The 14,196-nt window shown below is 43.9% G+C and overlaps 1 protein-coding gene across 1 annotated transcript in view; it reads left to right on the top strand.

Moving 5' to 3' along the window:
* The window catches only part of NIBAN1 (niban apoptosis regulator 1), a 56,024-nt gene that overhangs the window by 25,275 nt on the left and 16,553 nt on the right, over positions 1-14,196 (top strand). The window contains exons 2-5 of the mRNA XM_023931613.2: positions 97-227; positions 1,319-1,450; positions 2,163-2,277; positions 3,705-3,869. Coding sequence (XP_023787381.2) covers positions 97-227; positions 1,319-1,450; positions 2,163-2,277; positions 3,705-3,869 — 543 coding nt within the window. The remainder of the gene's footprint in view (positions 1-96; positions 228-1,318; positions 1,451-2,162; positions 2,278-3,704; positions 3,870-14,196) is intronic.

Raw genomic sequence — 14,196 nt, 5'->3', positions numbered from 1 at the left:
AAGAGAATTCTGGTCACTGGTGAGAAGTGCTCTGGTTCTGTGTTGCAGGTTGTGAAGCCATGTACATTAAATACATTTAAATCTTTTTCACCTCAGGGAAAACAGAGGCCACCATCAAGAACTTCAGCCCCCACTACCGCCGCCAGTATGCCGTGGCTTTCTGCAGGCATGTGCAGGAGGAGCTGGAGCAGGACTGCCACTCCCAGTCCCACTTCCTGAAAACCAGGGTAGGAGGACACTGATTTTCCTCTCTGTGAACCAAGTGCACACAGTAGTTTGCATGTGCAGGTGTTTGATTTGGGTCATTTTGGTTTGGGATGGAAAAGTTGCACCTGTGTACAGGTTTGAAGTTTTATTTTTGAAAATTCATCTTTATTTTGGTCTTGTTTAGTTGTTCATTGTGGCACAAGGAGAGCCATGACGTGACTTTCTGGTACAAAGAGTTTGACATTTGGACAAAACTGGTTCCTTCTTGCTGGTTGCAAGGTTCTGCAAAATATAGGGACAGAGATCATACTTTCAGGGAAGAGATTATGTAGGAAACATAATTAATCCTGTCATTCATGGCTCAGGGTTCCTTAAAGAAGATGGCAGTAATTCCCTCGGAACTATGGAAAGCTGGTTTTTATTAGAGGCGAGACAAAAAGAGAGACAAAAGTCATTTTATTAGAGGAAAATGCAGAGGACCAGCCTTCAAGATTAAGAAGATAAAAATTAAAATGTTCTGAAGATGCTGGAAATCATGGATTTCCAATGCTCTTGAAGTGAGTAGGTAAAACAGTGAGGTGGGATAATAGAAGATCTGTGTCTTTCAGAATGGTGCATATCAGTTACAGCACAGATGCAAAAGTATTACAAAGAAATGGGAAACAATTTACTATATTATAATAAAACCCTGTTTTTCATATCAATGAAATATTTATATTACGTAATGGAAAATGGGAGGTGGTGAACTCTCAAGTTATCCTGCAGGGTTGGAACTGGATGGTCTTTAAGATCCCTTCCAACCCAAACCACTAGGATGGATGTAGGATTCTCTGATCTTACATTCAGCATGTCAGCTGAAAGGTAAATAAATCTCTGTCCCAGAAATCTAGCAGTGTTTTGGAAGGCAAAGCTCTTCTGCTTTCCCCCTTACCTCAGCTACAAGAATTTGCTTGTGTCTGTTGAACCTTCTGAAATCAGTGATGTTTATGACTCCAAATTGCATTTGAAGGCTCAAAATCCCTCAAAGCAGCATTGTGGAAATGTAGAAATAAAAGCTTCAAGATGGTCAGTGGTGCAGAGGAGTTTCAGATGTCTCCAATTGTGCCTGTAGCCCACAGGGGAAACCAGGACAGTTCTGTACGAAGCAGAGCTGCTGCACTTCGCTGAGGACCTGAAGAAGTGGAAGGACAGATACATTGTGATCCAAAATGACTACACTGTGAATTGCTTTGAGACCAAAGAGGTAAGTGCTGCTTCTGTGGATCTGCTTGTACACTCCTAGGCAAACCAGTAGCAAGTGGATTTGCTGCTGCTGCTTTGCCTTCAGCTGTAGGAGATGTCACCCTTGTCAGGGTGGCTACAGTTGAAGCTCCACAGGGATGGCTGAGGGTACAGCCAAGTGCCCTGCCTTGGCCAGATACGTTGGCAAGAACAAATCCTTTTAACAGCCCTTGAATTTTCCTGTGCCTGTACACTTCTCATCTGTACATCCCTGTAATACATCCTTGTGCTCCTACAGTTGGATCTGAAGTAGCAGTGGGTGGCTCCAGGCTGACTACAGTGGAGGTTTTTGCCTAGAAGCTGCCGTATTCAAACTAGTCCTGACAAATCCAACAAATTTGGCTCAGGGAGAAAATCCCATCTTTTTTCCCTCCCTTCCATTCCTGACTCCTCACCACTGCAAATAAGCACTGAGAGGATATTTTCAAACAAGTTTTTTACGTTTAACCATGTTTTAGATTTTACATGCCATGGGAACATTTCCAAAATTCACTCTGACTAAAAGATTCTCCCTTTGGCAATATCCCCATGCACTAGAATCATAGAATATCCTGAGTTGGAAGGGACCCAGAAGGATCATGGAGTCAGCTCCTGGCTTTGTCAGTGAATTGTGTATTGTTTTCTCTCTCCTTAAATCTCTATTTGACAATACTTCCTCTCTGTTGATTTTCCAGGCCTACCAGAAGGGAGCCAGCCCTAAATACCAAATTCTTCCTGCAGGAGGCAAAGTCCTGACTTCAGAAGAAGATTACAATTTGCTGTCTGATAAACATTTTCCAGACCCTGTTGGTAAGTCTTGCTCAAAGCCAAACTGCTCCCAGGCTCTGGGCTTAATTCCCTTAAACTGTTATGGGAAGGCTTTCAGGCTCCAATTTAAAATGGGGTTGCAGAAGATGCCCACAGCCCTTCTCCCAAGTTGAAGCACAGCTCCAGAGTGGATGAAAAAAGCAGATGCCATAAGCCAACATTCAGAGAAATGCTGGCTCCCTTTCTTCCCAGCATACCATCAGAAAGCTGCTGGAAGCTGTGCAGAAGCAGGGCAGGAACCACAGCACCATTGTTCCTGGGCTTTGTTAATATTCCTGGTTTATTTGTTTCCATTTTTAGATGCCAGCTATCTGTGTTGACTCACAGCTGATAATAAGTCCCACAGAGAGGGCAGGAAGGTGGCTGCTTCTGAGTTTGTTGTTTCTGGGCTGGGAACTGCTGTGTTCCTGCCTGCTCCCACTCAACCAAGATGGAGAAAATTCAGTGCTTTGCAGAAGTGGGTCTGACATTGCAGAGTAAGATTTGGAGAATGAGATGCCAAATAATGAAAGGAATAAGGGAAACTTGAAGACAATGATTTTTTTTTTTTTTTTGAATCCTTTAAATCCTTAGGATTTAAAAGTTAGGTGTCCTCTCACACCCTTTCCTAAGGCACAGGGTGGTCAGAGGGGCTTGGAGGTGTCCTATGTCTGTCACCACAGCTCTGCAGCAGTTGGGATTGAGTGATGTGGAGTACCCCAAGGGTGATTGTGGGCTTCCAATGGCTCTCCCTTCAAAAAGAGCATCACTTAATCTTTATGGCCCTACTCCCTGTCTGTGTGGTGCTGAACACCCTCTGAGGTGAACCTCTTGTGTCTGGGCTCTCAATGCATGTCAGTGACTCCAGATTGGGTTTGGTCATCCCTAAATGTGCTGTCCAGCATTCCCTGTGTGCAAGGACATGGGGCAGGTGGAAGCTGGAGGTACTTGGCGCTTTCTTTACATCACCTGCAAGGGCTTGAAATGACAGTTTTTAGGGGCAGTTCTCTGTGGAAGTCCTGGAACCAGGAAAAGCACTGCTGTTCCAACACCGTTTCTTTAATGTGATTTATTTCTATAAGAAAGGCCATATGTTCCTAAATGGTCTTTATGTGGAACAGACCTTCCTACTAATTTACTTATCAGCAATGAAAACCGTTTCCCTAGCAGTTGCAATCCAGTGAAATAGTTTCTTTGAAATTTTGCTGAAACTAGATTTTTGCCACCTTGAGTACAAAGTAAGAAGCCATCAAGTTGCTGTGACACAGAGAGGTGGTTGATGCCAGTGGAGTGTGCCCATCCCAGCTGTGTCCCCCTGCCCTCTGTGCCCAATCACCTGGACTGGGAAGGAGATTAACCTGCTGGCAAAGGTCCAGCACAGAGCCAACTCCGAGGTAGTCTGCAGCTCTCAAACAGATGTTTTTGTGCAGGCTCAAGTGAGGAGGTGGCTGCAGCCTTTGTTCCGCTCCCGAAGGAGTTCCCAGTATACCTGTGGCAGCCCTTCTCCCGGCACAGCTACTACTGCTTCCCAGAGCCTGGCGCACAGAGACACTTCAGCGCCGTGCTGGGGGACTGCGTGAGGCATTCCAACCACGGTGAGTGTGGGATGGGACTGTGTGGGACATTCCAGCTGTGGAGAATGCGGGAAGGGCTCAGCATGGGACAGCATCACCCACCTGGGAACGCTGCTGTAACAGCTGCGGGAAAATGCAAGTTATTCATGGAAGGTGCTTGGCTTCAGCATCCCAAGGAATGAATCGACATCGCCCTGCCTCTTGTTGTGCTGGGAACACACAGTTAGGTGGGGTCTGGGGTGCAGTGGGTGTGAGCTTGAGGACAAAACATGGGAATTGCTTTGGAAGATGTGTAATAATCCAGAATCCCTAAGAGGTGCTTATTGCTAAGGCACAGCAAACCTCGCCTCCATTTGCAAGCTGGCTAATGCATCACAGCTGTAGAGTCAGGAATAATGGAATATCCTGAGTTGGAAGGGACCCACAAGGATCATGGAGTCCAACTCGTGGCCCTGCAAAGACAATCCCAAGAATTCCACCCTGTGCAATACAGAAGACCAGGTGTATTAAATAGAGAGAGACTCCAGTCCCCCAGTACATTCCTGTGTTGTTACATGCACATCACTCCTAATCAAACATTTGGCCTTTCTGCAGATGTTTCAGTGGCAGCTCAAGCCCCAGCCATGGTTAATCCTTGTAACTGGTCCAAGAATGGTGTGTAGGACACAGTATTAATTGTCTGCACAAAGATAAATTATTAATGTCACTTTCTGAGTAGGTTAGGCTAGAACACTTTAAAAAAATCCCTTATTTGTGGCTTGCTAGGGTTATAAAAACAACTTTGCTCCCATGAAATTGGAAGATCATTTATGAGTTGGATCCTTCAGAAAAAGAAATGCTTTCCTGATTTCCAGATGATACTTTTTCCACCAAGATGCCCTCAGTTCCCCGCTGGTCTCCAGGGTCCTCCATGCCTGCAGTGTCACTTTGGAGTTCCATCTGCTCCTGCTGCCCTTGGTGGGAGATGGGAACACTGGAACACTCAGCAACTTCTCCACTAAACTCAGCTGCTTGGCTCTGAAGCCCAGGCTTGGGGGTAAATTAATTGTGAGTGCAGGGTGTGAACAGTCCCTTGAGAAGTGGCTCCTGGTGAATGTTTTTTTGGCTGTCACTTCAGCTTCATCCCATTGCCCTCAGACAGCTTTCTCCTGCTGTCCTCCCTGGATCATTCTCAAATGCTATCTCTTTTCCCTTGTCTCCACTGCCAAAGGCATTCCTGGTTTCCTTTAGGACTCCATTCCCCTGAGGAAAACATACATGACTGCATTTCTAGACAGTTTCCTAAGATGTGCAGTTACTTATGTGGTGCTCAGGACTGGTTGGTTTCAGGGGCTTTCTTCACAGGAAACATGGGATTCCCAATCCCAATGCTATTCAGGTGGTGTACACACCCCACTCCTGGTCTGAATGCTGTCCAGGTGCTGTGCAGTTCCTAATTGCATTCTCAATGCTATCCAGGTGGTGTACAGTCCCCATTCCCAATGCTATTCAGGTGTTGTACAGTGCCCTGACACTCTGGATGTGGTTCCTCACCAAGGTTTGATAGAGAGATGGGGACACAATCAAGTTTTCCTGCCACTTGAAGCCTGTTCATGATGTTTGGGTATTTTAATTTCTCTCCTGGAACAAGTCTAATGGGTTTGACAAAGCTTTTGGCAGCGTGGTTTTTCCTTAAAGTTCAGCACATCACTCTAGGGGCCAATCCTGAACTGGCAGAAGCTGGGTTTAGATGATCTAAGACGTCTTTTCCATCTCCAAAGCCTGCGAGTCTGCACTTCATTAAATTTCATATGGCTTAGCTGTTGCTCATTTATGCATCTGTTCCAGGATTTATCCCTCTCAGCTTTTCCTGTGGTCCAGTTTTTATCTGACAGACAATGCCTTAAGGCTTATCCTTACTTCTGCCCAACAGGGTGAGAAGCAGGTAAAGACAATCTGGATTAGGATCTACTGTTGTACCAGGAAAAGAGTTTTAACAGCTATCAGGGAAGTAGGAGCGCCTTTTATGTAGATTCCTTGGAGTTATGTTATCCCCTGGAGATCTAGGTGCTCCAAGTGGAAAAATGATCACTGAAAAGCACTTGAACTCTGCCCTTGGAGAGAATTTTTTTCCCAAGGGCTTCATATTGATTCCTATTGATTCACACATCACTGAAAAATATTAGTTTATTAATACTTTTTAAAGTCTTTTTTGCAAATGCTTCTGCTGACAAAAGCAGGTGTCTGAGCAATCTTGCAAAGTTACAGCTTTGTGCAGCAAAACAATGCATAGTAAGGATTGCAGTAGAAAATTTGACTGTGCTCTTCTATTAAAAAAAAGTTGAAAAGAGAAAAGAACTGTGAAAAATACTTCATGTTTGATTGTGAATTATAATTTGTGGGATAAGGAGAATGGACTAAGGCAATATCCATGCTACTTCATCCCAAAATGCTGAGTTCCCATTTACCAGGGCAGATTTGGCAAGGGCAGGACAAAATAAAATGTCATGTCTGATCAGAAGTAGCCTTTCTGTCCCTGCTGTGATCTGCCACTCCTGGAAGGGAATGTATTACACTGGGCTTTAGCCAAGCACTTGGAGGAGTTTGTGGCCACAATGTTTTCTTTCTCCCAAGAAGCAGAGTTAAGCACGGAAAGCTGGACTGAATCGGCACTGGGAGCTGCTGTGGCATTCAGCTGCTTCCTGTCCCCAGAGTCTCTCTGGTATAAATACCCAGCCTAACCTGTGTTTCTGGGATTTCTGGGCAGAACCAAGGTGTTGGGATTTAGTGAGCACCACTGGGAAATAGCATTCAGATGTTTTGAGTGTGGGTTGTTGTGTTTCCCTCTCGACTTTTCCTTTTGTCTTCACCCTTTATACTCATTGATGAGGGCTTGGTGGTTTGAGGAGACAATGATCTCCTTCACCAGCAATGGAACATGAAGATCAAATGCTTTTTGGGTTGTAATTTGTGAGGCGGTGTGATTAGGGCTAATTAGTGAGAAGACAAGTACCCAGAGAGCAGCAGAGGAACCCCAACAGCCTGGTGGGTGCAGAGGGTCCCTGGAGGGGTCTGCTGACTGTTCTCTGCTGCTTCTTGGGGGCCTGTTCTTCCCAAGTGTCTCTACAGGTCAGACCTCCAGCAGTGTAGGATTTTTTAAACTCCTCAGCTTTTTAAAGAAGCTGTGCTTGAGTTTAGGTGTGTGGAGGAAGCGGTTTAGCATTTTCCTCCAATTTTCTAAGCTGCTCCTGACAGGTTATATGGGGGTGGCAGCGTGGGAATCTTTGGTTTGCCTTTTCTTCATGATCCACTTTGATCCACAACCTGGACTTACTTGATTCCATCTTGCTACCTGCTTCCTTAGTGAAATGCTGAGAAGGGCACACCTCAAATTTGGGGGAAATCTGTTGCTGAAATGGCTACCTAGCCCCCAGTGGGAATGTTCTGTCAGTCCCACAATGGCAACAGTGAGGGAGAGGCTCAAAATATTCACAGGGCTCTAATATTAGCTATTCCCCAGGCTTTAATCCTTTGTGTTTCCATGATTTGAAAATCAGACTGAAGTTTCTTCTGAGTACTTCTTGAATTACTTGGTTTTTTAAGGAGGTCTTCTTGCTTCCTATATGAGTTTCACTCAGTATTTTCTGTTGGAAGTGGAGAACCCTGTCCACATGGTGCTGGGATAAAGAGAAGTCTGCATGATGGGAAGGAAATGACAACTAGCTCATTCTGGGAGACACAGAGTTTCACTTCGTGGTTTTATTTCTTTTTGTCTGGTTTGATTTCATGTTCACATCTTGACAATCACCCTCCTGCCACAGGAAGCTGAGGGACTTTTTAAACCATATCCTGTCATCTCCAATTTCAATAGAAACAACAACAAAAATTATTTTGAGCGATAAATATATTAAAGAAGTATAATAAAGAAGTATGTTAAGCAAGAGAGAAACACAAAAGCTCATGCAGGGCAGATTTTTTTTCCTCCATCTCTGACTTTCAGAGTTGCCATTATCAGTGTCTGCATTTCTTTTCTCAGCTCTGAATTTATCTGACAGTTGTTTTTCTCATAATTATTTCTAAATTTCCTATGTTACGTGTCTATAGTACCTATATAGGACTTACCAACTCTTGGATGAGAATTCAGAATAATTCTGGGAGCACTGATAAAGTTTGAAAAGCTGACATTAAATCCTTGAGCTGAGGGATGAATGTGTCTGTATATCTCTATATACAGAGCAGACCAGCTGCCAGGAGTCCAGATACCACTTTGGAAGGGTTTCTGACTTTCCATGCCACAAACAGGGTGGCCTTTTTTCCCTGGAGAGGGAGATAATGGGAAGGATTTTTTTGTTTCCTGTTTCCAGTGGATGTGGAGGGAGCAATTAAAGGAGAACTAAGGAGGAAATCGCTCTTTATGACAGTAAAGAAAAATGTCCTTGTGCTCTGGGATGAAAGTGAGGCCTTTTGGAAAGTTTGTGTGGTAACTTGGGGTGGGAAAAATTACAAATGGAGATAATATTTACCCCTTCATCTTCCAAGACTTGTGTCTTGGCTCCTCTCAAGCAGCTACTGTACTTGGGTTAATTAAATCCCTTTTTGGTTAATAAGATAAGGCCACCTGTGATCCACATGAGTGGCTGAAACCATGGCTGTTCTTTCACCAGTCACATAAGTTCCAAATAGACTTTTGAAACTGATGTGTAAACATCCATAGGAATATTAATGTTGTCATAACAAACAAAGCCATTTCACTAGAAATACTTGTGATGAGGCTTGTAGGGTATTAAAAAAACTGACTAAAACTTTTAGGACATGTTATAGAAATTTTTTTTGTATAATTTAGAATATTTTGCTTGAAATAAGACTATTTCTCCTCTTTCTAGGATGCTTTTACTCTACAGCATGAATTCATTCAGTGAGTGTGGTTTTTGCCTTTGCTGGCAGTCTGGTTTCCTACACTGTGGTGAGGATTTTCAGTCTGTAGGAGTGACATTCATTCTGAAACATCAAGATGATGAATGTGCTAAAATCATAACTGCCATTACATTCTTCCTATCCCTCTCACCTTTGGTGGATTATCTTCTTCTTACATACTGCTAAGTGTGGTGGTGGTACAGGGCGAGCCACTGCCCTGAGCCCACCACCCCAGCCTGTTCTAGGAGCTGTGAAGAATCATTTGTGCAGACTAAGGTAGTGTTCAGGCTCCAGCTTTGAATTTCTGCAGCAGAGAAATCACAGAATCACAAAATCATGGAATGGTTTGGGTGGGATGGAACCTCCTATCATGGGCAGAGACACCTTCCACTATCCCAGGATGCTCCAAGCCCCATCCGGCCTGGCCTTGGACACTTGTAGGGGTTGGGCAGCCACAGCTTCCCTGGATACCCTGTGCGAAGGCCTCCCCATCCTCACAGAGAATTCCATCCCAATGTCACATCCAACCCTGTCCTCTGGCAGTGGGAAGCCATTCTCCCTCATCTTGTTCCTCCATCCCTTGTCCAGAGTCCCTCTCCAGCTCTCTTGCAGCCTCTGTAAGTACTAAAAGGCCACAATAAAGTCACCCTAGAGTCTTTTCTTCTCCAAATTCCCATCTCCAGGGATTCCCACCTGCTCCAGGAATATAGTAGCTGGTTTGGAAAGCACTTGGAAAATGTCAGAAATAAGTGATACTGTGATCCTTTGTGTATGTTTATTCAGTGTTCATTAATTTTTTAGACTATGAAATCCCCAGCTGCTGGTCCCCCCATTGGAGGTTCATTGTGCCCTGTCTGGTGCTGCTTAGAACATCTTTAATCTGGGTGCTGTGTGCTGATAACCAAACAGTTAACCCTGCTCAGTGCTGGTTTGGTAGCCACAGAAGGAACTTGCGCTGCGAAGCTCTATTTGCTATAAATACAGTGTATTCTTATAGGGCTGTATCATGTTTGGAAGTGACCTCATCTAGCTTCTGTTGGTGGTTAGCAGCTTCACACCACGTGCTGTGTGGATAATGTGGCAGCACACTGCTTGCAGGAAATCCCCAGAGCTGGGAGGTTGATGCCTCTCGGGTCCAGAGCATAATATGTATTTCACTTTGTTCTGTTTGGATGCTAACAACACAGGACAGCATTTTGTGAGGGTAAAATGTATATCCTTTTATTTAAATTGTAATTTTCTGCTGTGCTTGAGCCATGTCCCAAGCTCCAGGTAGCCTCCCTTTTCCTGAGGTGCAGTTCCTGAGTTTTCCTCATCTCCCCAGGTTCAAAGCATGTTCCTTTTCTTCCCTGCCGTCCAGTGGGTTGGGACCATTTCTTATTTTTTTGGAGACAGAATTTCCAGTTTAATTTTATTGGAGTTGATGGCCATGGCCTTTTGGTCATGTGAGCTCTTAGAAAGGGAAATAATTGTTTATCGTGCTTGACACGGCGGGGTAGCTCAGACCTCAATGCAATGGGGGTGCCACGTCCTTCCCAGGAGTAGGTGCCCTTAAAAAAGCACGCTCCTAGGTGTGCTGGACTGCAAGCAGCTGTCAGTGACCAGATCTTTTGTGAAGCTGCTCCGCACCCAGGGCAGGCAACACAGGAGAGTGATTTACCAAAATATGGATATCATCTAATATCAATATCCAGCTGAGATGGACAAAGACTTCTTAACCATTTGGGGGTTACAGACTGGTATGTTTATTAGCAGCTCTGGGCCAGTGCTCTGTCTCCCCTTAATACTCATAGCCCCAAATACAGGTGAATACAGGCTTTTTATTTACAGAGGTATTGAATACAAATACATATTCATAATCCAGTTACCACCCACTCTCTGCTTTCTATGCTAATTTTAAAAAAAGCAATTAAGCATGTGTAGTCTGTTCCTTGAAATGGGTTTGTGGTCTTTGTATGGGGAGGGGTTACAACAGGGAGGAAGTAATATATCTCTTCTCTGTCCTAACCTTTCTACTTTTGCAATGCAGAGTGACAAATGGACCCTTGGCTGGGCTCTTAGTTTCATGTCTTCAATGGGTTTCTGATTTGCAATTGTCTTATGTTCTTAAAGGTCCTTACCAGATTATTTTTTTCTCCTTGTAAGCCCAGCTGAACAAGCATAAAGTTGACAGACAGTTGGTTATTAGCCAAAGATTAACCTCTAATTGTAGCGAAGCCTCTCTATCTACCTTTAATTTTAGCCAAGCTCATCTATTTATTTTTTTAATTAGATTTAGCAAGGCTTATTTTTAATTAAGGCCTCAGCTTCTCTAAAATCTTAAATTCTTCAAAGTTTATGTCTCAAGAGAAAGAGAGAGGCAGAGTCCTCAGTTTAGTTCCACAGTAGGCTCTTTCATGAAGGGGTCAGAACTCCTGGAATAACAAGGAACACAGGTTTATATAGGCAAAGTGAGGGGCAGGGTCAAGACTCGGGGCCAATGAGTTAAGGTTTCCTGGGAGGAACAAATGGGTAGGGACGAATAGGATACAAGGGATATACATAATAACACAAAGGTTTTTTTGACTGGAAACTTTTGCCTTATCTAGGAGGGGGCTGGCTTAGACATTTGCCCTCCAGGGGAGAGCCGCAGGCTTTTTGAAGTTGCTATCCACCGCAACACATGCTCATTTATTTTTATTTGAAGGGCATCCCTTAATTGTAGTACTGGAAGGTTGGCAGAGTGATTCCTTCCCTGCAAGAATGTCTCTTGTTCCCTGATGGTTTCCAGCTGCCTCCACATCAAATCCTTGGGGGCTGGCAAAATGGGAGCACTGTCTTTGAAGTGCCAGTACCACTATCCTGTCTCTTTAGTTGCTTTGGGGTTGCGTATTTTCTTTTTTTAAATCAGCTTTTATTTTAAAAAACTAAATTTAAGGAAAAAAGTTAGAAATTTATTATTTTAAATTATAGAGTGTGTATAATGGAAAGCAGGGGGAAAGCAAGTCTTAATATATACAAAAGAAACAAATGCCAAAGTGAGAGGGGAATGACTTGGAAGGATGATAAGATTGGGAAAATATAATTTTCATTTCTTAGCATGAAATGTAATTCTCTTGAGGGCAGCAGTGTATAGTGGAAATAAGAATGGGTGGAAGCACCAGCTTTGGAGACTGCACTTCAAATTCCAAATATTTCTTTATCTGCCTCCTCCTATCTATTTGTAACATCACAAGAAGGAAGGCCCTGCACCAATACCTGTACTGAGATTTTTTGTGTCGCAGAAAAAGGCTCTATAAAGTGACCAAGAAGAAGGAGTTACGAGAAATGCTTTGGCGCTGCCTTCACCAGAGCCAGCTCTCCATCAAATAGATGAGGAAGGAAGGAAATAATATTGTGAGATCACCTAAAATCAAATGCATTTTTTAATCATTTATCATATTCCAAAAATTAATAGTAAGTGACATTCTCCTCCTTGGTGAAAGACCACCAGATTGGACTCCTTTGTCATCTTCCTCTCCTTCCAGTGATTGTTCTCTTGCCTTCTTCACTTTTTCTCCAAAGCCTGTTGCTTTGAATGATTTAAGGGGATATTAGTGGGCTCTGCTGTCTTGTAGGCGGGAACTAAAAAGTCACGAGTTTTTTGTATTGGTTGTGAATGGCTTGTGTTGGGAAGAGACATGCGAGAGAGCTGCAGTTCCTGAGGCTGGTGTGCTTAAGCTGGACAGGGCCTGTGGGCCCAGACTTGATCATCTCCTACAAAAACAGCCATTACTGGGTGCTGCATTGCTTTAATACAAATTAGTTATCTGCAGGAGGAATTCCAGGATCATGTAAGTTATATTCCCTGCGTGCAGAATCTGCTGCAGGAAGCAGATAAAGCCAGGGTGGATTGCTCCTGAGTTTTGGTGATCAGATGAAAGGTGTTATGTTAGTCAGCATTTCTTTAATTAAAACCTGTGGTCTGTGAGCTCAGACTTCTGGATTCTGGTTTAACACTTGTTCAGCTTTGTTGGTCTTTGGGCCTCAGCCTTGTGTGAAATGTCGGACAAAAGACTGAGGTTATTCTTCATGGTGGAGCTCCCTTTGTAAAGCACTTTATCCACAGTCAATAGACCCCTTCACTGTTACTGGATTACAGCTGAGTTTAACCATTAACCCATGTTCACCACTAAACCATGTCCCCAAGTGCCATTAGTTACAGTTATTGTTCAGAGGGACAGTTTAAATGGGATGTTGAAATAATCACTTTTTAACAGCTATGCCAGTGTTACAAAGGCACCTTCCTTTCCTTGTAATTAAGAAAAATCATCATCTGAGTGATTAAACCTTCTCACCAGAAGCCCCAATGCAGCGGTGTGCAGTACAGATAAATGCACAGTTTGAACTGGAATGTTCAAATGCAGATTTCATATGATCTGGATTTGCTGGAAATCCAGTTTGAGCCAGAGGCAGCTGGAACACTCAGCCTCTCTGGTAATGAGGCCCATCTGCAGAAGGTCTTGCACAGAGCTCTCCAGTGTTCTGACTGGTGTAAGACCAGTTGATCTGTGGCTGTGGATGAGACCAATTCCATGCGGGCACTTAATTCCTGCCACTGCTGTTGGACACACATGAAGTGTTGGTAAGTCACAAATGGACAGCCTGTCCTGAGGGGCTTTAGCCATGTCCATCTCCAATGGTGTGGCTGTCCTGCCATGGACAGGGCTGGGAGAGCCCACAGGACCTTGGGAATGAAGATTTGCTCATCGCTCCCCAAACATTCACCTGCCAAGGAACAGAAGGAGCTGCTCATAGCCCTGGGCACTCTGTTAAGAGACTGCCAGTCCCAGGGCAACCCAAGCATGGGAGAGAGCTGAGACTGGGAACAGGACCCTCTAAGTTCACTCTTCTACACAGGGTGCAGGTGCTCTCAGAGGATGTCCAGTAGTCTGGTCCTCTGGGTATTATTTTGATGAGTTAATAATTTTGATTAAAGTTCAACACAATTGTTTTTTAAAAGAGAAATTATTCACTGCAGGGAAGCTCCTTCCTTCCCAGAGAGCTTTCTGCTGTCCTGAACAAACAGAGGCATACCACTGAGACATGTGCAAGTTTGGGGAGTTATAAAGTCATGGTGCTTCCAGTTGTCCTTCCATCTCCCAAAGACAAAGGGAGCTTTATAGCAGTTTCTCTTGCATTTATAAAAGGAATCTGTGGCTAGCAATATGTTAATGAAATTGAGCTCTGTGCTTGGATATGTAGAGTCTCTAGGTAGGTTTTCTTTTTTAAAAATTAAATAGAACAAACAGAATTTTGTTTTACTCTCCTCACATAAGGGTTGTCATGTTCATTAGCAGCTGGAGAAGGTGCTTGGCTGATTTTCCAAGTGCAAGGCATCCTGGATTAAGCACACAGTATCAGTCTGGGTACCTGTAAAGCCTCATTGGTCTTTTGCTGGAGAACACTCAGCAACCTTCCTTCCTGGCTTTGTGTG

Source organism: Cyanistes caeruleus, chromosome 9, assembly GCF_971803275.1.
Source record: "Cyanistes caeruleus chromosome 9, bCyaCae1.hap1.1, whole genome shotgun sequence".
Taxonomy (NCBI): domain Eukaryota; kingdom Metazoa; phylum Chordata; class Aves; order Passeriformes; family Paridae; genus Cyanistes; species Cyanistes caeruleus.
Note: the sequence above shows the minus strand (reverse complement) of the source record. Positions and strands in the feature narration are given on the sequence as shown.